Raw genomic sequence first — 24132 nt, 5'->3', positions numbered from 1 at the left:
ATATTAACCAATAAAAAATGATATAGTCTCACACACTGCATTTTCTGCCAGCAGTAGAATGCATATGAAGCCTTTTCAGTTTTATGTATCTACATATGCATACACAAACATACATTAAAGTCATTCATGAGTGCAACCAGGACAGTTAATAAGCAAAAGTTATTGACCTTTTGACAAAAAAATAGATGACAATTTTTTAAATGTAGCCTCCCTTACAACATTAATCTTATTCAGTGGATTGTATCTTCCATGTTAAATGGGAACAAGTACCCACTGAAGTCACGTGGTTACAGTATATGTGGAAATGTAAAAACTGGGTTTGGCAAACATCTTAGTAAATTTCTGCTAAGTATATGCAATGGTAGAGAATGAAGGGAAGGTGGCAGGGAATGATAGGGAAGAAAGAGGGCGCCAGAGTACAGAAAAACAAGGCAGAACAAGTGATTCTTCCCACTGTGCCAGTGGAATTGCTTGGTTTAACAGACCATCGGAATTGATCAAGGAAGAAGAAAACTGTCTCCCTCAGCCAGGTATGTCTTAAGTTAAACACTATAGGTAATGTAATGATACGACTGGCAGTCTCTAAAGAACAGATTCAATATTGCAATTTAATGCCAGTTTTAGCAAACATTGTGTAGACTTTACATATCGTTTATCCGTTTCCAGATTTCATGTTTGCATTTGTTCAGAGAAGATCCAACTGATGCGTTATCTGTAAAGGCTGATATAGACCGATCAGTCCCTTACTTATTGTCCTAATTGTTCTAATGCTTGAATATCCGTTGCGCCTGCCGCGGCAGAAGGAACTAGTGGTTAGAATTGCTGGTGTGGGGGCTGAGAAAATGTGTGTGGGTGATTGGAGGTTGTGGGAGAGAATTATAAGAGATCTGCTATTTAGCAAGGATTCGGAGATAACTGTGGGTGACCAGGAAGGCAGGAATTGCTAGCGATGTGGGTAAGTGGGACAGTAACTAGGCAGGGATTGCTAGCGCTGTGGGTAAGTAACTAGGCAGGGATTGCTAGCGCTGTGGGTAAGTAACTAGGCAGGGATTGCTAGCGCTGTGGGTAAGTAACTAGGCAGGGATTGCTAGCGCTGTGGGTAAGTAACTAGGCAGGGATTGCTAGCGCTGTGGGTAAGTAACTAGGCAGGGATTGCTAGCGCTGTGGGTAAGTAACTAGGCAGGGATTGCTAGCGCTGCGGGTAAGTAACTAGGCAGGGATTGCTAGCGCTGTGGGTAAGTAACTAGGCAGGGATTGCTAGCGCTGTGGGTAAGTAACTAGGCAGGGATTGCTAGCGCTGTGGGTGGGTAGGAGAGTAGATAGATCGCAGAGTTGTGCAGGAGCGCTGTCCTTGGTGCTGATACAGCAGTCTCCTCGCAGCTACAGACTGGGACAATTACTGTGCATTAACTTCCCGTTATGCTGCCTTCCTTTCCATGTTATTCTATTTGGAATCTGAGCCCCTCATCCTACCTCATAAGGAAACGCAGTCAGATCTGATAGATTATAGCATCTTTACAACTTTCGCTGCATTAGTTGCTTGGTCTGGTTGCTTTAGTAACCGAATTTCAGCTTTATAATTCCATCCTGATTACACACATTTTACTATTGTAACTGCTCTAGTTTCTTTGCTACTGCACTGATTGTCAGCAGCTTCTGGGGATTGATAAACATGTGTAAGGTCTTTCTTCAAGGTCCTTATCAAATATTTACTGCTTTTACAGAGGTATTAGGTCACTGGTTATGGAGGCCAAGGGACTATGGTTTAGGGAGGGTAGTTGTGAGATGGTTGGGGAATATAGCAGTTAATCCTTCTGAAAATAACAGGCAGTGATTGAAAGCTATTTGGCAAGGGGTTAATTGTAATAATAGGATTTGGAGAGTTCTGAATGTCAGACACTTGAAACAATTATGTAGCCGCATTTCCAAAATACAGAAAGGACACTGGGGAGCTGTAAAAATCTTTTGAAATGAGTGTCTGACTACTTTATATAATGAATGCAGTCAACTGCAGATTTACTATAGTTTATGACCAAAGATATTTCCACCCTTTCCCCCCGTGTTGCTGTTGCCTCTCGACAATATGTCTCAGCAGAGAGCAAAGTATGTGACTGCTCATGTGTTTGCCACTGTTGCATTCCCGTAATCTTCCCTGTACTGTATGTTGTTAGGTAAGTCAAAATCCTCAAAATTGCCAATGTGTGTGTTATGAAGAAAAATATTTTGGGGCTGCTGCACTGTTTGTTGTATTGCAAATATATTGATGTACCATTTTCTTTCCGTAGCAAGGTGGATATAGTAGGTATAGATCTGCCTGGTAAAGCATATTCCCCTTTTCACTGTTTTACTGTAAATAGCTATATTACATGTTAGAAGAGGGAGAGACAGGGTTTAAATTTTTGATTCAGAGACACAGATTCACATATTGTTCTATAGTATGGTTATGATGTGTTGAGTGTTTAGATTGTAATGTATCACGTTTTGGTTTCCACAGAACTGAGAGCTCTATTTCACCCGAACATTTTTTTACATATACCTGTTGTTTCTGTGTCTGTGCAAAAACAGTGATTAGACTTAGCATTGCCCAGTGCGGGATCATTATTTATCATTATCCAGCATAGTGGTTACTTATAGATTTACAACTCTTGCAAGCCCATGGTTGGTATTTCTTTGTATTCACTTAGATTTATCTTTGGCTAATTTCAGATGGAGGATGAAATGGCAATGAAAGACTAAAGTAGGCATTACAAACAGATGAATTAAAAACTTAAACATTAGTATTACTACAATAGTTTCTTGGTCTGACTAATGTTTAATATGAAAGTAGAGCATATCTATATTTGCTCAAGTTCCCTGTCCATTCTGCAGCCAGCAGAGAAACAAACTAAATAAGATACAGTATAACACATTCAATTATGTAAGGTGTAAGTTTTGAACTGGCTCAATGTGTTCCTGTTATTTGTGTATTAGTTTTGAACATTCAAATATTTGTAGTTATTACTTTTAGAAGAGCATTTTCTTTCAGAGGAAGGGACAGGGATTTGAGGGGGTGGTTAGGGAGGCAGTTCTCAAGTCTTGACCTAATTTGCACTGAGCTAGGGCTGAACTTATCCAATCCCAACTTTTGAGCATATAGAACACTTCAATATTAGATAGAAACTAAACTTGCATACATGAACAGATAGCACACATGACATGGACATCATATGACATGGACATCAGACATATGTAGAGTGCATTTACAGGCAAAAGTTAAGTGCTGAAATGATATATACAGATAGCAGAATAGAAAGAGCAATTAAGATGATAGATGGTTGATACAGTGACAGATACAGAGATAGGGAGAAAGAAAGTAATCTATATGTATACAGGCTAACATGTCTAGGTAAATAATTTGTTTTTAATAACTAAGATTGTCCTCTCTTTCTCAGCTCATGTTCAAGATTTTTCAGCCCCACTTTAAGGGTACTGGGGTTTCAATTCTGGATGAATTAAGTGACTGACAACTGCTAAATACAACCTTTTCCAAGTTTTGGGTAAACATGTTTGCCTTCCTTTGGGTCTGCATGAGGTCCTTTCTTAAAATGGTTAATTTGTTGCTGATACTGATGATGACGGTGGGATTGGACATTTTTTATGGAGGACTTTTTGGTAGAAATACTTTTCTGGTTTGTGCTTCTTCACCACGGTCAGTGGCCAGGATGGATGGAGACATTATTATAGGAGCGCTCTTCTCTGTCCACCATCAACCACCAGCTGAAAAAGTGCCTGAGAGGAAGTGTGGGGAGATCAGGGAGCAATATGGCATCCAAAGGGTGGAAGCCATGTTTCATACCCTGGATCAGATAAACATGGACCAAAACTTATTGCCTAACATCACACTGGGAACAGAGATCCGCGATTCTTGTTGGCATTCATCAGTGGCCCTGGAACAAAGTATTGAGTTTATCAGAGATTCTCTGATATCCATGCGGGATGAAAAAGATGGAGCCGGCAAATGTCTTGATGCAACTCCCACTCCACATGGACGAATTAAAAAACCAATTGCTGGTGTCATTGGACCAGGGTCCAGCTCTGTGGCAATTCAGGTCCAAAACTTGCTACAGCTTTTTGACATTCCACAGATTGCTTATTCAGCTACAAGTATTGATCTAAGTGATAAAACCTTATATAAATACTTTTTGAGAGTTGTCCCATCTGATATCCTTCAAGCTAGAGCTATGCTGGATATAGTGAAAAGGTATAACTGGACTTATGTCTCAGCGGTTCATACTGAAGGTAGGTGACTGGGCCTTTTCATACTTGTTGTATGTAATATGATTTACAGTAATATTGGTGTGCAGCATTGTTTTTGTGGAAATAAACCAGATATTTTGACACCTCTTCAGTACTAATGTGTTCTGATACTATAAAAGTATAGTAACATACATAAGGAAAGAGCAACAGTGTGAGCCCCTTTGCCCGCTTATAATAGATACACCATTAGCAAAATACAAACAAGTGAGCTGCTACTAAGGTAAAACGCAGCAAATTAAAGGCTACATTAGTACAGCATGAAATAAGAGTTTTACAAACAGAGATTCTCCTGAAAATGCTGTATTACAACTTCCAAAATCCACAACAGACAAGTGAAGATGTAATTTAACAGAAGGGCACACATTGGAGATTTACAGCATATACATCAAGCTCCAAACTATTAAGTTCGAAGCCTCCAGACACTGCTCATATATTAAGTGTATCTAATGCATTTGTATCTTTGGCTGTTTTTTCATAGCCTATTTTGCTTAAGGATTATAAGTAATAGCCAGTATATAGTACCTTTTTTTATGTGCGTATAATTTTGTATTTAAAAGTACATTAGCCAATTTACAGGTAAATCAAGCTGCATAACATAGATCATTTCTAGAAGCAAGCATTTTTTTATGCAACAGCTGAAATACATTAAAAGCAATTTAGCTTAATGTCTCACAAGGAGATAAAACTCTTGAATAAAGCAATATATGTGGTGAATAAACTTAAAGGGAAAGCAGTTCTAATTAACTAACTAACATAAGCTTATTTTTGGAAGTGATTTTTGTATATTTTTTAATACACATTCACTTTTTATCACTACTGGTATGGGCTGCACTATGACTGCACAAACTGTGACCTCTCTGTATTCTTTAGTTACTCTGAGGCATGTGTCTGGAGCATTACATAAACTCTGTATTACTTTGCTGCTTGTTTCAGGAGCATTATATGTGCTTGCCTTTTGTGTCACTCTACAGCAGTGATCCCCAACCAGTGGCTCACGAGCAACATGTTGCTCACCAACCCCTTGGATGTTGCTCCCAGTGGCTTCAAAGTAGGTGCTTATTTTTGAATTACTGGCTTGCATAAAAACCCAGTGTACAGCCAAACAGAGCCTCATGTAGGCTTCCAGTCAATATAGGTTCTACCTAATAGCCGATCATAGTCTTTATTTGGCACCCCAGCAGTGCCGCATTTCTAATCCGGTCGCCCCGAGGCCAGCCCCATTTTGCGCCCCCCACGCCACAAATCTGGGCCTGCACCCCAGGAACTTATTTTATGCTTGTGTTGCTCCCCAACCCTTATTACATTTGAATGTGGCTGACAGGTAAAAAAGTTTGGGGACCCCTGCTTTACAGCATGATTCTAGGCATATTCTTTATTTGCCAGGGTGCCACAAACCATGTGCTCTGATAAACTTCAGTCACACTTTACTGCTGAGCTGCAAGTTGGAGTGATATCACCCCCCCCAGCAGCCGATCAGCAGAACAATGGGAAGGTAGCAAGATAGCAACTACCAGTAGGTATCAAAATAGCACTCAGTAGTAAGAAATCCAAGTCTGGTTGGGACCCCTCCAGTTACGTGGGAGTAGGAAAAACAATAGGTTACCTGAAAGCAGTTCTAATGTTTAATGTTGGCTCCTTCTGAAAGCTCAGACTCAGGTACAATGCACTGAGATGGCACCTATCCAACAATATTACAGGGTCCAGTTTTTTACACCTTCTAGGTGGAGTACAATCCTTTGTGCACACTTTTAATAAACTGTACACAGAGTGCCTAATATAGGTCCAAGCCAATAATGATTGATATGCATGCATCATTTTCTGTCAATTCCACAATGTGTTATACACTAATGTCATAACTTGCTTAGATCCATATCTGTTACTATCTAAATGCCTGTAGCTAAACACTTATTTAATTAATTCTTTAGTGGCTTCTGTTATACTTCTAGTAAGATTTGATCATTTCCAGTAGCAAAAAATTTCTGCAGATTTCATATGCACCAGTTTAGTAGTCATTTGAGAAAAGCAAAGACAATATACTGTATATAGTGAATCACTTTATACAAATATACAAATAATGTTGATTTGTTTTGTACTAACAGGAAGCCTAGATGCAGATGTTCCTATTCACAGCATGACATCTTGAATTCAGGAATTTCAGACATACTTAGGGTGATCAGACTGCTGTTAAAACATCCCTCAGCTGTATTTTTTTAATCTCTGAATGAATAATAATAATTTAATCTCTGCCGACTTGCCTAAACATGAACCGTCCCAAGCTTTGTGTTTGAAAACCATATAAACTTTGATTAACTTTAAGATTATTAACTTATTTAAGCCTAGCAGCAAATGTTACCAAGAAAATGCAAAAATGGATATTATCCAAATGTTTGAAGTATAGATGCATAATATAGAATCAATAAAATTCTGGCAGCTGCCACCCAAGTATATCTCAGCACAGGTGCAGTAATGTCAGTGTAAGTTATACAGATATTTTATTAAACATAGAAAAGTCTGGACAACTTATCAATTACTGGGGCTCAACTGCTAGTGTGCCTGCCAGTAGCAGTGCAATTTTATGGTGTTCTATAACAGTACAGATAAATGCAAAATGGCCCAAAGACACCAAAGACAACTTATTGTGCTCAAATTATTGAAGGAATAATAGATAACTAGCAGTCTGGACAGCAGAAAAAGTCTTTTTAATACTTGGTTTGCATGCAGTGATAGGGCACTACTGGCCAGAATGTTAAAAGTTGCCTCCCTTCAGCTTCCTTGTTCAGTTGAGTTACCTGTAGCATTTCCTGTAGCACAAAAAAACAGCGGCAAAAACCTAAAACCTTTAAAGTTCCAAAGCAAAATAAGGATCCTCCAGGGAAGGGAGAGGACATCTGCCATTGACTTCTACATGATCTCGGCAGGTTTTAGCTGGTGAATTGTCGGATTCAACATTTTTTTTCTGTGACTTTTAGCTCTGAAAAATCTGAATTGGAAAAAAAAAATCTGGCCATTTGTAAATGGTCCTCTAAGCATCAGCACCAACCAGGAGCCTAGGTTATGCAAAAATATTATGATAGCGCACACTAATACCCAGTATGTAGCACAAGGCTCACTGGCCATAACATATGCTGGTTATTTTATACTTTTGTAACATTAATATGATTTGAGCCTGCCATACTGCTCCAATGTCCATTCATACATTTAGCTTAAAGAATTCTAAGGAGTGGGCGATATGCAGTCCCTAATCTGCTTGTGCTGCATTATACGTTATATTAGATTTTGCCTCCCAGCCTCAATGACACCTGGTACTGCTCTCCTTATTCTTTCACCATTGTATGATCATACTAAACACTTCATTTATTGCCCATATGCTGGAAATACATAAGACACAGATGGTTGAACAAGATACTTGTAAAGAAGAAGTCATAATATGGTGATCATAAAAGACACAGATAATTATTGCTCTAAAAGACAGACTTGGGCAAAAAATATGCTTATTTATTTATGTGATGTGAACTATTTCTGTTGCATGGTTTGTTTCTGTGCTTATTGACACTGCAGTCTGTCTTTTTGTGCATGCAGCTGGAGATCACTGTGGGAAACAAGCCCAGGTCAGACAAACAAAGCTCTGACACGGCTGGTACTTTCCTATCAGCTGCAGGGAAATGATTTTTCTTTTCAGTGTGCAGGCAGAATATGAAAAGGGATTAGGTTTTAGGAGCTTGTGAAAGAATTCCTTTTTCTCCATGTTTAGTACTCTGTTTGTCAAAGGAGACATATTGGATAAATGGAAAAAACCCTTATTTTGTAGGCAATTATGAATAATATATGGTGCTGGTTTCACTTTGGGCTAAAAATGAATCATCAGTTCTCTGTCCATGTTTCAAATGAAGGATGGGCATGTCCTAACAGTCCCTGCCAGAAGCAAAGCAGGATAGAGATAGCCAATCACAGCCTTGCACTCACACAGGCAAAGACAGGCTTCAGTTCCCTGTTAGGTAAGCCCAGCTGCTGATTGGTTCCTACCCTACAGTTCAGTGTACTGAGAGTCGCTGGCTCACCTGCACATCCAGATAATTCAGCCAGCAGGAAGTGGAACAGATGGGCAGGACTAGTAGGGTTTGGTGGAATTTCTCAATAAATCAGTAATGACACCACAGTGTTCAATGTTTGTCATAAAGAAGAAGAATTCAAATTTTTTTTTTAACAAAGGCTAAACTATGGAAACCCACCTATTTTTACCTTTATGCAGCTTACCATTTCTGAAATCTTTATTTTCCATACTAGCTGAAGGGATATTTCTATAATACTTTGCACATCTCTGTCTCTTTGTTTCACTCATTCATATAGCCATTTTATACTGAAATCTATGAAACTTGAGAGACCCCTGCATCCTAAATTATTTTACTTCTGTGTCTGTGATCGCAGATGGCACATAAAGGAAGGAGTCTCCCTCCCATATGAGGAACCCCAACATTTTGAAGAATTTTACAATTTACAAAATGCCAACTAATACTTGTTTCAGCTATAAATTTTTTAGTGCCAAGTGAACAATTTACATACAAATAGAGGGACACAGATCTATAGTTTACTTCCATTGTTGCATTTTTATTATTAGATTAAAACTGCACTTACAAATTGTCCATGTAAACTCTTAGGGGCTGATTTACTTACCCACGAACGGGTCGAATGGAGTCCGATTGCGTTTTTTTCGGAATGATCGGTACTTTGCGATTTTTTCGTATGTTTTGCGATTTTTTCGGATTCTTTACGAATTTTTCGGATCCAATACGATTTTTGCGTAAAAACGCGAGTTTTCCTATCCATTACGAAAGTTGCGTAAAAAGTTGCGCATTTTGCGTAGCGTTAAAACTTACGCAAAAAATGCGCAACTTTTCGCGTAAGTTTTAACGCTACGCAAAATGCGCAACTTTTTACGCAACTTTCGTAATGGATACGAAAAACTCGCGTTTTTCCGCAAAAATCGTATTGGATCCGAGAAATTCGTACAGAATCCGAAAAAATCGCAAAACATACGAAAAAGTCGCAAAATATTCGTTTTCAAGTCGGAACTTTTCCAATTCGGGTCGGATTCGTGGGTTAGTAAATCAGCCCCTTAATCTTATAATAAATAATTACTATTTAGATTACACTATGGATATGCACCCCTTTTATTGTATATATTGTAAATGACTAAGGATTATGAGGGGTGGTGGCAACCAAAATTCTATCTGATATGTCTGGACCAACCATCAATGCTATCTACACACTCTTTTCATATGGAGGTAATTGCTAAACTACTAACAACAATGCTTCATGGCAAAAGCCATCGCTGATGTAATTGAGGGAAGACATTCACCACCAAACTATACAGAATAGAAGTAAACTGTCAATTAAAAAGGTCTGATGGGTGCACAAAATTTATGAAGAGAAAAAAAACCTCAATGCAATGTGCCAATTTATAATTCATCCTGTAGGGCAGAGGTCCCTTACCTTTTTGACCTGTGAGCCACATTCAAATGTAAAGAGTTGGTGAGCAACACAAGCATAAAAAATGTCAATGGGGGGTGCCAAGTATAAGCTGTTATTTGGTAGCCCCTATGTGGACTGGCAGCCTACAGGAGGCTCTGTTTGCCAGTACACATTGTCTTTATGCAACCAAAACTTGCCTCTATGCCAGAAATTCAAAAATGAGCACCTGCTTTAAGGCTCCTGGGAGGGGGGAGTGAGCCACAGGTTGGGAATCACTGCTGTAGGGTGTATGTATATAGGTGGATATAGAGGCTACAATTTCCCCCTGAAATAAGGAAGAGCTTGATGGCCAAACACATAGGGAAATGTGCCATATTTATATACTTTCATACTATCATTTGGACCAATCATTTGCTTGTTAATTGTACTACTCTCTGCTCGGCATCTGTTTCTTTTACATTGTGAATTTAGTTACGGCATGAGACTGGAACAATTTGTTCATTTGGTGCTAGAGCATTGGCATTAATAGACAGACTGCTGAGAGGACCTTTGGAATCCAAATTACTTAATTAATTTGTTTTGTATGCACTGAAACAAAGCAGCTTCACAAATCAACAATGTGTCCATCCAAAGGGGTTTTCTTAAAAGAAATAGGCTTCGGCTCTGGGTTATACCAGGAAATGTGTATAAGGAGGTAGGATAGCATATGTAACATACATACATATAAGTGTGCTAACTAGCAGTGCCATAACTTCGGGGCCTGACAACCCCACAACATTTTTTAACAGGCTAAGCCCACTAGTGGTACCATAGAACTCCCCCCATGTCCAGAAAGGCAGTAATTCTCAAGCTCCCTTGTGTTTACGAATGCACTGGGGTATTATTCATCAGAGCACTCTGTGCTTGCAAGTGCAAAGAGAGTGTATGGGCACAATGAATGGCATTAAAGCATGCTTAATTTTGTGCCTGTGATTGTACATGAGAGAATCTTGCATTTTTAGTGATTTAGTGTGCTTTTATCAATATGCAACCTGATTACACAAATCCCTGAGAAAAGAAGCAGCTTGTTATACTGCATGTAATAAATGAATAAATGAAAGCTGTATTGTCTTGATGAACAAGACTTAATTACGGCTACGTGCATTATGTGAGCGTGTTCATTGCTTTCTATAAAAAGATGTCATGTTTGGTTATCACTTTTAGGCATATGTTGAATAATTCATATATACATTTTAAGAAAGTAATGTTGTTCTAATTTTCACTGTGTAGACATATGGTAAAATATGTTCTTTAATATATTACAAACAATGAATAGTAGTGATTGTCAAAACAACTAAGGTATTTGCATATAAATCTCTAGGAACCTTCTATGCTAATAATAATGTTCTCCAAGGCATAATATTCTGGGGGAATTTCTTCAATGCTATTGACAACAAACAAGAATAAAAACTGATTGGCCAGTCAAGCAAGAACAGTTGAGACTGGAGGAGTGGGATTACATTTAAAAGCCTAGTTTAGAGTGCAGTGATGGTGTTACGCAAATTGAAGGAGGATGATATTTTTAGTGCTACTGTTCTGCTTGCAATAGCCACTGCTCAAATGAAATAATTTTAATTGATGGCAAATACATTATTAGGTTCAAACAAAGGCTGAACTTGTATGTGTCCATAGAAAATAAACAACTATATGCTTCCCTATGTTTGGAGACATAGAAGAGTGCTTAGGGATTAATTATAATGCCCACATGCAGTGTGCAAAGTGCAAAAAGAGGCTGCAATCAGTCATTTTTTGCACTTTGCTCACTGCATGTGGCATTGTGCTAACAGCCGCAGTCCTCTGTGCTCCAGAGACCTGTGGTCTTTGCTTTGAATTGAAAACAGCCTGGAGTGCTAGGAAGGAGCAACCCTGTCTGTACCACCTGGACAGCATCCTGACACTGCACTAGTCACTAAGCAATGTGTTTTTTAACCAGAGCTCAGGGCAGAGCAGAGCAAGCAGGAGGCGCAAGTGCCTTCCTGAATGAGCACTAAGGGGCACTCTCTTGTGGTCCTTAGTGCCCTTACACTTGCACCCCTGGGATCATAAGAGACCCCTCTTTCTTTAAGCAGAAGGGCAACAGTTTTGTTGTCTGATACACTGGGGCATAAAAAAAATTATACAGAGCATTTATACATCACTGTTGTTCTGGTTTACAATGTGCCTTCATAAAACATAATCTGATGAGCTTAATCCACTCAATGTCAACTTAAACTCCTATAAACACACACAAACGACAGGAACTTCTGCTTATTAGCTGTGATGTAGCGCTAAAGCTTGTGCCGGCTACAGCTCCCCTGGCTTATGTTTACTCTCTGGCTGCAATTTATTTAATTTATTTCTTAAGGAAATGAAAACTTATATTTCAGAAAAAAAAATATAACATATATTTGTGCAGTAGTTGATGTCAAGCTAAAGCTGGAGAACAATGAAACTAGATTTCTACTCTTTGGGTTTCAGTACTTTGTAAATATGCTGTATTATGATTTCTAAATATGAAATGAAAAATAACAGGCAGCGTATTGTTCATTGCTTAGGCTATATAATGTATAAAACAATGCAATATCTTTGCAGGCTTTTTCAGTGTCAGCTATAGTAGCAGCAGCTATGAACAAATGCATGATAATTATTTTGTCAGTGCATTTTGAAGACCCCTTCCCAGTTCAGAGCAATATAGTAAAAGACAGTAAAGAACACTGAATCAGGATTAATTTAATGACCTACAAAAAGGGTTCAATTACTATATGTACAAGGCAAGTGCTGGAGCACTAAGGGGCTCAGTATCACAGCTTTTAGAGCCCCATACACTAAGGTCCTTATTTATTCATTTTTGAGTTTGTTTTTCTGAAAAGAAATCGAATGGTCACGAGTTTACAAGCTCTAAAAACTCGAAGATGGTGAATGTTTCCATTCGAGTTTTCAGGTTGTTAAGTGGTTATTAAGGCAATTTTGTATCAACCCACAATCTTGTGTATGTATCAGAATGGGGAACCTAATGCCCGATACAGGACACAGGATACACAGTTATAGAGTGTGAGGAGGGAGGGGGAATGAAAGGAGTGCAGTGCAGAATTGAAAGTGAAAATAATTGCCTGCCTGAGGCTTAGAGGTGGGGCACAGATTTTAAATACATTTATAAAAGGTATGGGTGTTTTAATAAAAAAAAAAAAAGAATTTGGGTTTCATGGTTAATTTACAGGACTGTTATTATACAGGCTTTTAAGTCTGGGTGGCAGGTCCCCTTTATTCCAATGAACTTTACACTATACTAGAACCAAAATGTTTTGTGAAATATTTTTATATAGACCAATCATTGCAATGGCCATATCTGCACGTAAAACCTGAACTCTAAGTAAGAGTTAAACAAAGAACTAAAGACAAGGGGAAAGTTTTGGAAAGTCATAGGTAACCTTCTGAAATCTATATATGAGACTTTGTCAAATGGAAAGTTTAAGGTAATTTTTTTCTGACTTTTGTTACACACTTGGTTTTCTCTTTCCCCTTCCTGTTCTAATAAAAATCACTGATACATTTACAAAAAAGATTAGTTTGTTAGACTGTTCAGGTGCAAAATCAGTGCTCCTGATTTTTGTTGTTTGTAAACTGCCCCTTCTTGTAACGAAATATGCAACACTTTTTGCTCACTAAAAAGAGTGGGAGTTGTGATGCTTTGATGTATGCAGTTATGCAGTGCTTGCTGGTGCTGTGTGTATATGAGCAGAAGAAGGTAGGTGGAATGTATGTGTCCACTGTCATGTCCAGTGGCAGCAAGGCACAGAGTACAGGGATGCCTTACTGCATTCTCCACTTGCCACATACCACATGCTCTAATTACGGCCCACTGGGGGGCAATAGAAAATGGAACTTATAGTCTTAGGGTCCATTTACCATTAGAGTTACCCAAGTTACCCACAGATATGTTGTCAGTGTATGTAAGAAGTGGCAATTTATGTATAGCAAAAACACAGTTTTCACTTTTACATCAGATAAGCCCTAAAGAAGGCTGTACCTAGCTCTGCCTAATTCCTTCTAACTCTGTTTTGGTTTGCAAATAAATGTAGTGATGCAAGTTAGGGTGCTTAGGTAGAGAAATAAAAATGCAATCAGAAAGAACTGTGCAGCTGTACACACTTTGCATTTGTATACATATATACAGGTATCGGACCACTTATCCAGAAACCCATTATCCAGAAAGTTCAGAATTACGGAAAGGCAGCCTCCTATAGACTCCATTTTAATCAAATAATTCACATTTTTAAAAATGATTTCCTTTTTCCCTGTAGTAATAAAACAGTACCTTGTACTTGATCCCAACTAAGATATAATGAATCCTTATTGGAGCCAAAACCATCCTATTGGGTTTATTTAATGTAATCATTTCATTAGCACACTTAAGGCAGGAGATTTATGGAATTATGGAAAGACCCCTTATCTGGAAAACCCCAGGTCATGAGCATTCTGGATAATGGGTCCAATACCTGTATAAGAATTTTAGCACCGCTCAAAATTCAATACTAACCTAATGTTACATTTGTTTTTAAAAAGTCATTAAAGAGGTAAGAAGATGCAAAAACACAGATTTGTCTCACGTAAAATCTGCCAACTTGTTAAAAGATTTCTTCACTGGGTATGAGCTTTTAATTTGAACTGTTTACAATTTAGGGGACATTTGATTACATTCTTCCTGTTAGTACATGATAGCAAGATCTCACTGAGAAGTTTTCTCTCTTGTAGAAATGTACGCATCTATAATTATACCTGAAGAAGTCTCAATGCTTTTTTAATTAAAAAGTAACACATAGTGCTGATTAATGTTAAAAAAACTCATTTTGCAAATGTATTTAGTAGCTTTTCCCACACAAAGTCAGAAAGTGCAAAAAGTATAAGTGCATTTAATAGCATAATGTATATTAAATATACATGATATATATAGATGTTATATATAATTTATATTAAATGTATATATTATTAAATGACATATATATATAACTGTGCATTTCACCCCTTACATTGGGGTTTTATCAAGGTTGATAAAGCCCCAATGTAAGGGTTGAAACGTGCGTTGACGCTTTTTAGTTTCAAATCTAGCAGGGTCTCTCTCTTTTTTATTATTTACCTGATGGGGAGCTGTTCTTTGTAAGTTCTAGTCACTGGGGAGTTGTTTGCATGAGGGGCAGGTTTGACCTATTTCTTGCCACTGAGACTCATTACTGGTGAGCGTGGTATTGGGTGTCTGTATGGAATGTGTGTGGGTTTGATTTGGTGTGATTTCACACATTGATGGCAGGATCTTTTAGCCACTTTTTTAGATAGTGATATCTGAGTTATATTGGTTCAGGAATCTAATATATAATCCAGCATTCCACGTGTGTTATAACCCAGTAGTGCAATTGTTTACTGACTTTTTTTCTCCCTTGGGAGTTTGATCCCCCTTACCAGGTAACCCTGCGCTGTTTTTGATAATTTTAATATATTTTGTTTTTTAAAATTTTCTGTTATTACACCTACTCATGGTGTGCATTTTATTTATACTGAATAAAAGTTATATTTTAATGAGGAACTTTGTCTTGGACATCCAAGAAGGGGCGGTGCATCTTTATGGTCATACTTTTTCTTTTGCAAAATAATAGGTTCATATAATTATGATCTTGCACACCTTCTTTGATTAATTTTAGGCTTTCACATTGTGGTGGTGCTCCCCTTTGCAGTAATTGTAAAATTGGTTTATATTTATACTGCTGCATTTCTCACACTATTTATGCCAGGGTTCCCAAACTTTGCACAGTCAGTCACTGGTTGACTACATATTCAAGGATAGAAAAAGTTGGTGGAGCCACCAACAGCCAATCACATTTCTTTAATTCAGCCGTTCTCAACCTGTGGGTCAGGACCCCTTTGGGGGTTGAATGACCCTTTCACAGGGGTAGCCTAAGACCATCGGAAACCACATATTTCCGATGGTCTTAGGAATATTTTTATGGTTGGGGGTCACCACAACATGAGGAACTGTATTAAAGGGTTGCAGCATTAGGAAGGTTGAGAACCACTGCTTTCATTTATTTCAGTGGGGAAATTGTAACTGCTGCCATTCTCACATGTTTAATGCCAGTGTTCTCAAACTTATCATAGTTTGTCACCAGGAGACTAAGGTTAATGGTTATGAAAACAGCCAATGCCATTATTTAAGTATTAATTCCAGGGTTGTTAAACTTTTCAAAGTTAGTCACTGGGTACTTTCAGTTCAAAGTTAGGGAAATTGGGCTGGGCCACCAACAGCCAATCATATTTCGCCTATTTACTTTCAATGGTGAAATGTAAAATGCTGTTAGTTTCACAAAGTTGGTCACTGGGGTACTGCAGTTCAAAAATAGGAAAAGTGGGTTGGGCCACTAACAGCCAATCAGATTCCATCCATTGAATTTCATTGGTTAGAAAAAGGGGGCACACCCACCAACCACCAATCACAATTCACCTATTGACTTTTATTGGTTTAAATTTCAACTGCTGTCATCCTTTAACTAGTAGTCCTAGGGTCCCTAAACTTTGCAGAGTTAGTTCCTCGGCAACTGCAGTTGCAGGTTAGAAAAAGTGGGTGGAGCCTGCAGCCGCTAAGCAGATGTCACTAGTTGACTCTAATTGCTGCCATTCAGACACTATTAAAACCAGGGTCCCCAAACTTTGCACAGTGGTTTTTACTATATAACTTTAATCCAGGGTTAGAAAAACTGGGTGGAGCCAACAACAGATCAGATTTCATTTAGTGACTGCACGTTTTTCAAACCAACCTGAAGTTTGTTCTCAAACTTCCCTTTCTAGATTTATTTATTCTTACTAGCAATTGATCTCTGCAGAATAGGAGAATCTTTGTTGCAAATTGTTTAGGTAAGAGGGTTTCCAGGACAGCCTAACTTTAGGGCAGCATGGAGGAACTGAATTGTCCCAGGATTAGGGCTGACTCCTGGCCAGTAAAATGTTGCTTAATGCTAATGTTATTAATAGGAACAAACATAAACATATAGGAAGGCTGGTATTTTCTTTTAAAAAAGCTGGTAACCCTACCCAGGATGGAGCCAAGATACAGAAGGGCAGTTCTAATGGCAATTTATTTTTGTTTTGTCTAGAGATATGCAATGTAGTGTCAGAGTCTTTATTTTTATATTTTTTATTAAATAGAGGATAGACTCAAATTCATCTGCTGCCTTGTGACAATGTTTCTATGTGTAAATATTTTCCTCATTCTGTTCAGTTAAATTAACTTTTCAAACATGGAGTTACCAAATTATTTCCAGGAATATCTCCCCTCTCATTAATTCCTTGTCAGAGAGACCTATAAACTACCGTAACTGCCAGAAACGCTTGCAGGAAAATTGCTGTGTAAGCTGAAGTGTAGGAAAGATTTGTAGGCAAATGTACATGCAGGTGCATAGTAAATAAGTCATGGCTGTATCTAAAAGGCCAACTAACAATATTTCATGGTAGAAAATTATAGATATAATGCACATGCACTTAACAATGCCTGTTATCTTATCAGTTTTTTAAGGGTAGGCTCAATAATGTCTGGGGCTAGATATTATACTGAGGAATGGTGAATAAAAGCTGCAGTTTCTACCTGTACAAATGCTTTTTATTTCATATGGCAAACCTTATATGGCCTAAATTTATATTTGCATTCTACAAACACAGGAAATGGCTGTACAATATTATCACACTCTCTGTGCAGCTCTGTAACTCCTTTGCATGCACAGAATGTACATCCTTGAATTCAGTTTGTAGCAAGATAAGTATGCCATTGCGCATTATTATTCAGTGTTGTATGTTAACACCCCATTACAGTTTAATTTCTCTATTACATTTACATAGCACAAATGCACAAGGGGCAATTTCATCACAAGCTATTTAATGTAACCACTGATGCAGTGGAATGCATTCAGTAAAGAAGACTTTGTGATTTTGGATGGCCAGTTGGAATGAAAGGTGCTGTAAATTAAAGGTGCTGTAATTTACATATGCCTGATATATATATAAATGAAGAACAGAGTGCCGCACACACAGGGTCTTTAAAAAAGAAAAAAAAATCTTTATTAATCCAACGTTTCAAACACTAAGGGGCAGATTTACTAATCCACGAACGGACCGAAAGTGGCCGAATGCGATTTTTTTCGTCACCGTTGCTACTTTTTCTCGAATTGTCCGTCGTTGTCGCGAAAAAAATCGTACTGTCGCGCCGAGTACGAAAGCACTCAATACGAGAAAGTTGCGACAATTCACGAAAAAGTCATGACGGCGACGAAAAAGACGCAAAAAATACGAAAAAGTCGCAAAATGTTTGTTTCCAATCCGATTTTTTCCCATTCAGGATTCGGATTCGGATTCATGGATTAGTAAATCTGCCCCTAAATGTGTTCTTCTTGAGGGACAAACCTGGTTTGTTTGTCCCTCAAGAAGAACACATTTAGGGGCAGTCAGCGTATTTTCGCTGACTTTTTCAATGCTTGCCCAACTTTTTCGACACTTGCGCAACTTTTGTGCTGTTGCGCGACTTTTTTGTGCTTTTGCGCGTTTTCACACTGTTTACAATCATTAGGTACGAAAATTTTGTGGCTTTCAGATCGCCAATACGATATTATTGACTAATACGATTTTTTCGTAAGCATATTCGTGATATTTGCGATCTTCAGAAATTATCGTATTCTATACGAATTTGTCCCATTCGGGATTCAAACTCGCGTTATGTGCTGATATCAACAAGTTCTCCCAAGGGCCCCTGTAATGCTGGTGCTCTGCTTTGCCTTACCCCTATAACTGCACCAATTTAAATAAATTATTGCCTTTTTTTTTTTCTTTTTTTAAAGTAAAATTTGTAGCCTATAGTATTACTATGATGTGGGTTGCCTGTTTTTTTTTTCTTAGGCATAATCAGATGAAAGATATATGAACTGCATGGCATGTACAAGCTTTCCTTATGCAGCTGATATAGCTTCCAGTTGATAAATTAATGTTTCCTGATTGATTCTAATTATAATGTCGTTCATCGTCTACCGGATAATCCCATCACCCATTTATTTGTTTATAATTAAAGAGCATTTAGTGACAACTACATAATGTGGTCAGCACTCTGGAGAATTGAGTCTTGGCTTGCTTTGTTAGGAAACATGCATCATTAAATATTTATCGTAAATTACTTTCCCATTTTTAATGGCTTTTTTCATTTCATGGCTGTTATTTTGCTTGTTCATTTTTTTAAGCAACAATCTGATCATGATAGTGCTCCTTTCAATAGTGGATTGCACCTGTCGATGACTGTTTAGCTACTGCCATTTTGGGAGTTGTGGTTCAAACTACTTATTAGGTGTTTGGTTGAATATACTGAACCAAATGTGGGAGAGGGTGGCAATATAAGGGCCGACTCAGAGTTATAACTGCACAGTTTAATAAAGCAAAACAAGAACTAAACAGGCCTTAGGACCCTGAACACAAGGTTATCCCTGTGCTCGGTGCAGTGCAGAGCCCTTGGTCTGAAGAGAAGGAACAAGAGGGTTGGCAACAGGCAGGCCCAGCCACAGGAACCTTTTTTCTGTTTGTTGATGGTTGATTGGGAATTTGTGTAATGGTAATTATTGTAGAAGCTGTAGAGGTGACTGTGAATAAAGTGTGGCTGCAAGACCAAGTAGACCCTGAGTTTATTCCCAGTGTGCAACTACAAGTCCCAGCAGATTTGTAATGGTGGTATGTACTTTAAAAGGTTTGTTTGGCCAATGATTGCTAAAAAAATATTGGACGCCACATTACGTGCACACAAAATAGATCATCCTGACCAAGGCTCTGCAGGATAGGGACTATGACCAAGTTATACTACTTGAAAGATTCCTTAAAAAAACATGTGCAACAGCAAGCAGGAGTGTAACTATTAAACAGAAGTTTAGCTGTATTTACATTTTCTAGGATACTTTATGCTTTGATGCTTTTGATAACTTTGTAAGAGCAGCCCTGGCTAGCAGGATATACCTAAATATCCCACGCAGTTTTTTGCATGGCTAGTCCACAAACTGATTTCATTATTGCTTCTGGTTTCACAAATCCAGTGGGACTAAGGCTTCCATTATTTCCATTAGAATTCCTAGAGGAATTGATCTTAGGAATGTTGGTCCTTGCCCCCCCCCCTCCAGTAGTGAAAGATTATTCATTTTCCTTAATTGTTAATTGCCACCAAAGGTTTTAGTAGCCATTAGGGTTGATTAACTAAAGTGCGTTAATTTTTATCGCACGATTTTTTGCATTAAAATAGACGCGGCAATTAGCGCGCGATTCACTACAGTATTATAGCATGCGTTAATTTGCGCGCAACCATATGCGGTAATTTTAACGCATGCGTTAATTAGCGCGCAGAAAAGAATACTAACGCATGATTCACAAACACTTAGACGCGCTAAATATCGCATTAGACTATGCAAAAATTAACACCTACTTGAGGCAGGCGGTAATTATAGAAAAGTACAGTTAATAAGCTTTTGGCAATAAAATATGGACTTTGCAGTGGGATTTATTCAAGTATGTGTTGGCCCCAGAGTGATGTAGCCTCCAGTTTGCCGCATATAAATAGTAGCATATAAATAGTAGCCACATATAAATAGTGCATATAAATAGTAGCCGCATATAAATAGTAGCATATAAATAGTAGCCACATATAAATAGTGCATATAAATAGTAGCCGCAAATAAATAGTAGCATATAAATATTTATATGCGGCTACTATTTATATGCTACTATTTATATGCACTATTTATATGTGGCTACTATTTATATGCTACCATTTATACGCAGCGACTATCAGCGCACATAATAATAGCCGTTAATTAGTGCCCATGCGGTAAATGCCGCATGCAGCATTGCACGTAAATTAACGCAAGTATGCTTATAGTGAATTGAGCGTTAAGTGGCAAAAATTTAGACGCGATAAAATTTTTAACGCACGCTATAAATATTGCACGTTTTAATGCACTTTAGTGAATCAGCCCTATTGTCTTTGATGTTTTTCAAAGCTCTCTGAGCACACACAAACCTAGATTGTGCTTTGTCAACTGGGAGCTCAAAATGGACTATATAACATGATAGTATTGCATTGCTTTGCTCTATACTGCAAGTGTTAAGGCAAATACTAGACATTGAGAGGAATATTGTAGTTCAGGGAGTTTATGAAATGTATTAGATTTGGCAGATGAAATGGTGCCAGTGCCTCTAAGTGGCCTACAACAAGTCCCCTGATTAACTCAGAACTATTTAACCCTTTATATTCTGTAATAGTACATGGCACATTGATTACAGACACTCAGGGGAGCTTCTACATCTACTGCCACCTGAGTCTGCAGATCTTATGCTACCCTCCCCCACTGCCTATACTTGCAAGTCCACCTTTGGGTTCAATAGAATAGAAAGACACATTTCTGAAGTTTGGCTCTTAAAACACACTTGGGAAAGTGGCATCTAAGGCAAGGCTCTCAACTTGCCTCATGTCAGAAACTGCAATGTGCACTGCACAAGTCAGTAGAAACAAGCCCAACAATACAGGAGATACTGCATGCAAATACCGTATATCCAAAGTGCAGAGATTCCTAAACTACAGTGGAAACCCACTTTTTCTTTTTTTTTACCCACACAGTATGTTTTCCCAAGTATGACGTCTTTTGTCCGGGGTCTGGGACATGTAAACCATGTTCTTTTCTTCCTGGATTTAACAGTTTGCCAGATTTTACGTAATTTTTTGTGATCCCCAGGAAAACTTTGACATCCAAAATTGTTATTAAAGTATGACCTTTAATACATCTTATACAAGTGAGTAGGAAATTCCTTTTTAGAACATTTTATTTACATGTACAGTTTTTATACTGTTTTCCTCAGCTGAGTCATTCTCTGTAAACAGTGCCAGCAAGCAGACAGATATTGTTGTTTTACAGCTTTATATGATGAATGCGGCAGCCAAGTGATATAACATGGCATCTCTTGCTAATCTAGTTTTTTACATCCACATTCACTGAGAAGAAATATTCTGTGTGGAGAATAACCCAGAAATTAAAGTTTATTTCCAAATGAATTGAAAATTAAATGATATTTTTTAAATTAACTTCATTTTATTTTTTACCACTTGAAGCAAGGACATAAATACTATTTATGTGTTGTCTTAGAGTTGGCATGGGACCTGTTCAGGAATACTGAGAAACTAGGACTTTCCACATAAGGAGGTCTTGCATTCTGAATTTTAATTGAGCATTGTGAATGTTTAAGATGTGCTTGAAGATGGCGTAATTGTTAGCACTAAAATAACTACTTTTTCATTAAGAAGTTTTATTACACATACGGCGCAATGGCACAAGCTAAAAATTTGCAGTCCCTACCCTACTGTCTCATGAGGGGCAGAAGGTTCATATAAGGTATATTACATACGTGCAAAGGCAAAATTGTCAATGTGTTTATTCACATGGCTGGACCCTTCCATCCCTGACTAGGCCATTGTCCCTGAGGGACTCTCCATTCACCGCCGGAACAGAACAATGGACTCAGGTAAATGCCGGGGAGGTGGCGTGTGTGAACGGTGGTGTACTGATGTACAGACAGTTTTGCCGGGGTGCTCTCCTGATCTTGAACATCTTATGATCTGCCCAGGGAGTTCACAGCGATATTTTGTACCGCTGTTTATATTCCCCCCCACGCTGACACCACACGGGTACTGGATGAACTGTTTGATGCTATCGACCGGCAGGAAACATTACACCCGGAGGCTGCTTTTATCGTGGCTGGCAATTTTAATAAAGCCAACATGAAGAAAGTTCTACCGAAGTTTTACCAGCATGTAATCTTTCCAACGCGTGGTGAGAACATCTTGGACCATGTTTACACTCCATACGCACATGCCTATTAAGCCTGCCCTTGACCAGCTTTCGGCAAATCAGATCACTCCTCAGTCCTGCTGCTGACAGCCTATAGGCAGAAGCTGAAATGCGAGCAACCTATGATGCGCTCGGTTCAGCGCTGGACCGACCAGTCAGACAGCACCCTGTGTCACTGCTTCAGCATCACGGACTGCTGCTGACAACATCAACAACTACCTGAGTACGTAACGGACTTTATTCACAAATGCATCAATGATGTCATACTGCGGGTTAATGTATGGACTTACCCCATCCACAAGCCATAGGTTAAGGGAGAGGTCCGTGTGATCACAAAAGCTGCAAGACAGTGGCTCTTCTTTCTGCGGCACCTGAGGAGGTTTGGCATGGACTCCAGAATACTCACAAACTTCTATCCATGCACGATCGAGAGTATTCTGTCCGGTTGTATCACCACCTGGTATGGCAGCTGTAATGCTTTGGACCGCAAAGCTCTGCAGAGGGAGGTGAGATCAGCACAGCGCATCACCAGAATTGAACTGCCAGCCATGCAGGACCTGTACAGACAGCGCAGTAGGAGGAAGATGCAGTGGATCCTCTCTGACCCCAGCCACAGACTTTTCACGCTCCTACCATCAGGCAGGCGGTGCAGGAGCATCCAGTCCCGTACCAGCAGATACAGAGACAGTTTCTACCCACAAGCCATCAGGCTTCTGAACTGCTGACATTCTGCACACACCAACACACACTGGACTCTTCACAATGTCACTTTAAGCAAAGCCACTTTAAATCCTCACTGCACAATTTCAAATACTTCATTGCATTTTTTTTTTGTAAATACTTGTACCTTTATTGCACACTTTTATTATATTTAATATTTGTAGGAACAGTTTTCTGTAGTATAATATTGGTATTTACCGCTGCACAATATTATAATGAAAATAGGTGCATGTGGTGATTCATGATGCCAAACATGAGGGGTGTCTCCAAACCCCGAAACCCTGCCTTCCTAACTGCTGGGTACAGGCTAGCCTTTTTAGTATCATTAGTAAGCATGTGATCTCATCATAGCTAATATGTGATTTATGAGGAGACGAACCCAATATTAGAGGGGATATGGATAAGCATTCTATTTTTCATAACTGTCACCCCTGCAGCTCTATGTTCACAGCTCCTTCCTTTGATCCACAGTTCAAAAGAACTGACTGGCCCAGCTTCCTTGCCCAAATGGTGTGACTCTGAATTGTCTCCAAGGCAAATATGGATATCACCTTTGCAGAGCCCCCCTGCGTAAGTGTCTAATTAAGGGTCTCCCTTAAGGGTCTAAAACCAAATATTTCTAGCATTAACCCTTTATAATGCCAGAGTAATACTGCACTGGCATGACAATGCTTTATAGTTTTAGTTCCTCGGCTTTAAATATAAAAACCTATCTGTTTGCCTGGCTCAT

The 24132-nt window shown here is 38.7% G+C and overlaps 1 protein-coding gene across 3 annotated transcripts in view; it reads left to right on the top strand.

Moving 5' to 3' along the window:
• The first annotated feature begins 461 nt into the window (after positions 1 to 461).
• The window catches only part of grm1 (glutamate receptor, metabotropic 1), a 178623-nt gene continuing 154952 nt past the window's right edge, over positions 462 to 24132 (top strand). For 2 of the 3 annotated variants that reach the window (XM_031902669.1, XM_031902670.1), the window contains exons 1-2: positions 462 to 530; positions 3432 to 4278. In XM_031902669.1, the coding sequence (XP_031758529.1) occupies positions 3543 to 4278 (736 nt within the window). In that variant the 5' untranslated portion in view covers positions 462 to 530; positions 3432 to 3542. Of the gene's footprint in view, positions 531 to 887; positions 956 to 3431; positions 4279 to 24132 lie in introns of those variants that run through there. The other variant, XM_018094187.2, reaches the window with a different exon arrangement.

This window comes from Xenopus tropicalis, chromosome 5, assembly GCF_000004195.4.
Source record: "Xenopus tropicalis strain Nigerian chromosome 5, UCB_Xtro_10.0, whole genome shotgun sequence".
NCBI classification, from domain to species: domain Eukaryota; kingdom Metazoa; phylum Chordata; class Amphibia; order Anura; family Pipidae; genus Xenopus; species Xenopus tropicalis.
The sequence above is the reverse complement of the archived record's forward strand: the minus strand, read 5'-3'. Positions and strand labels throughout refer to the sequence as shown.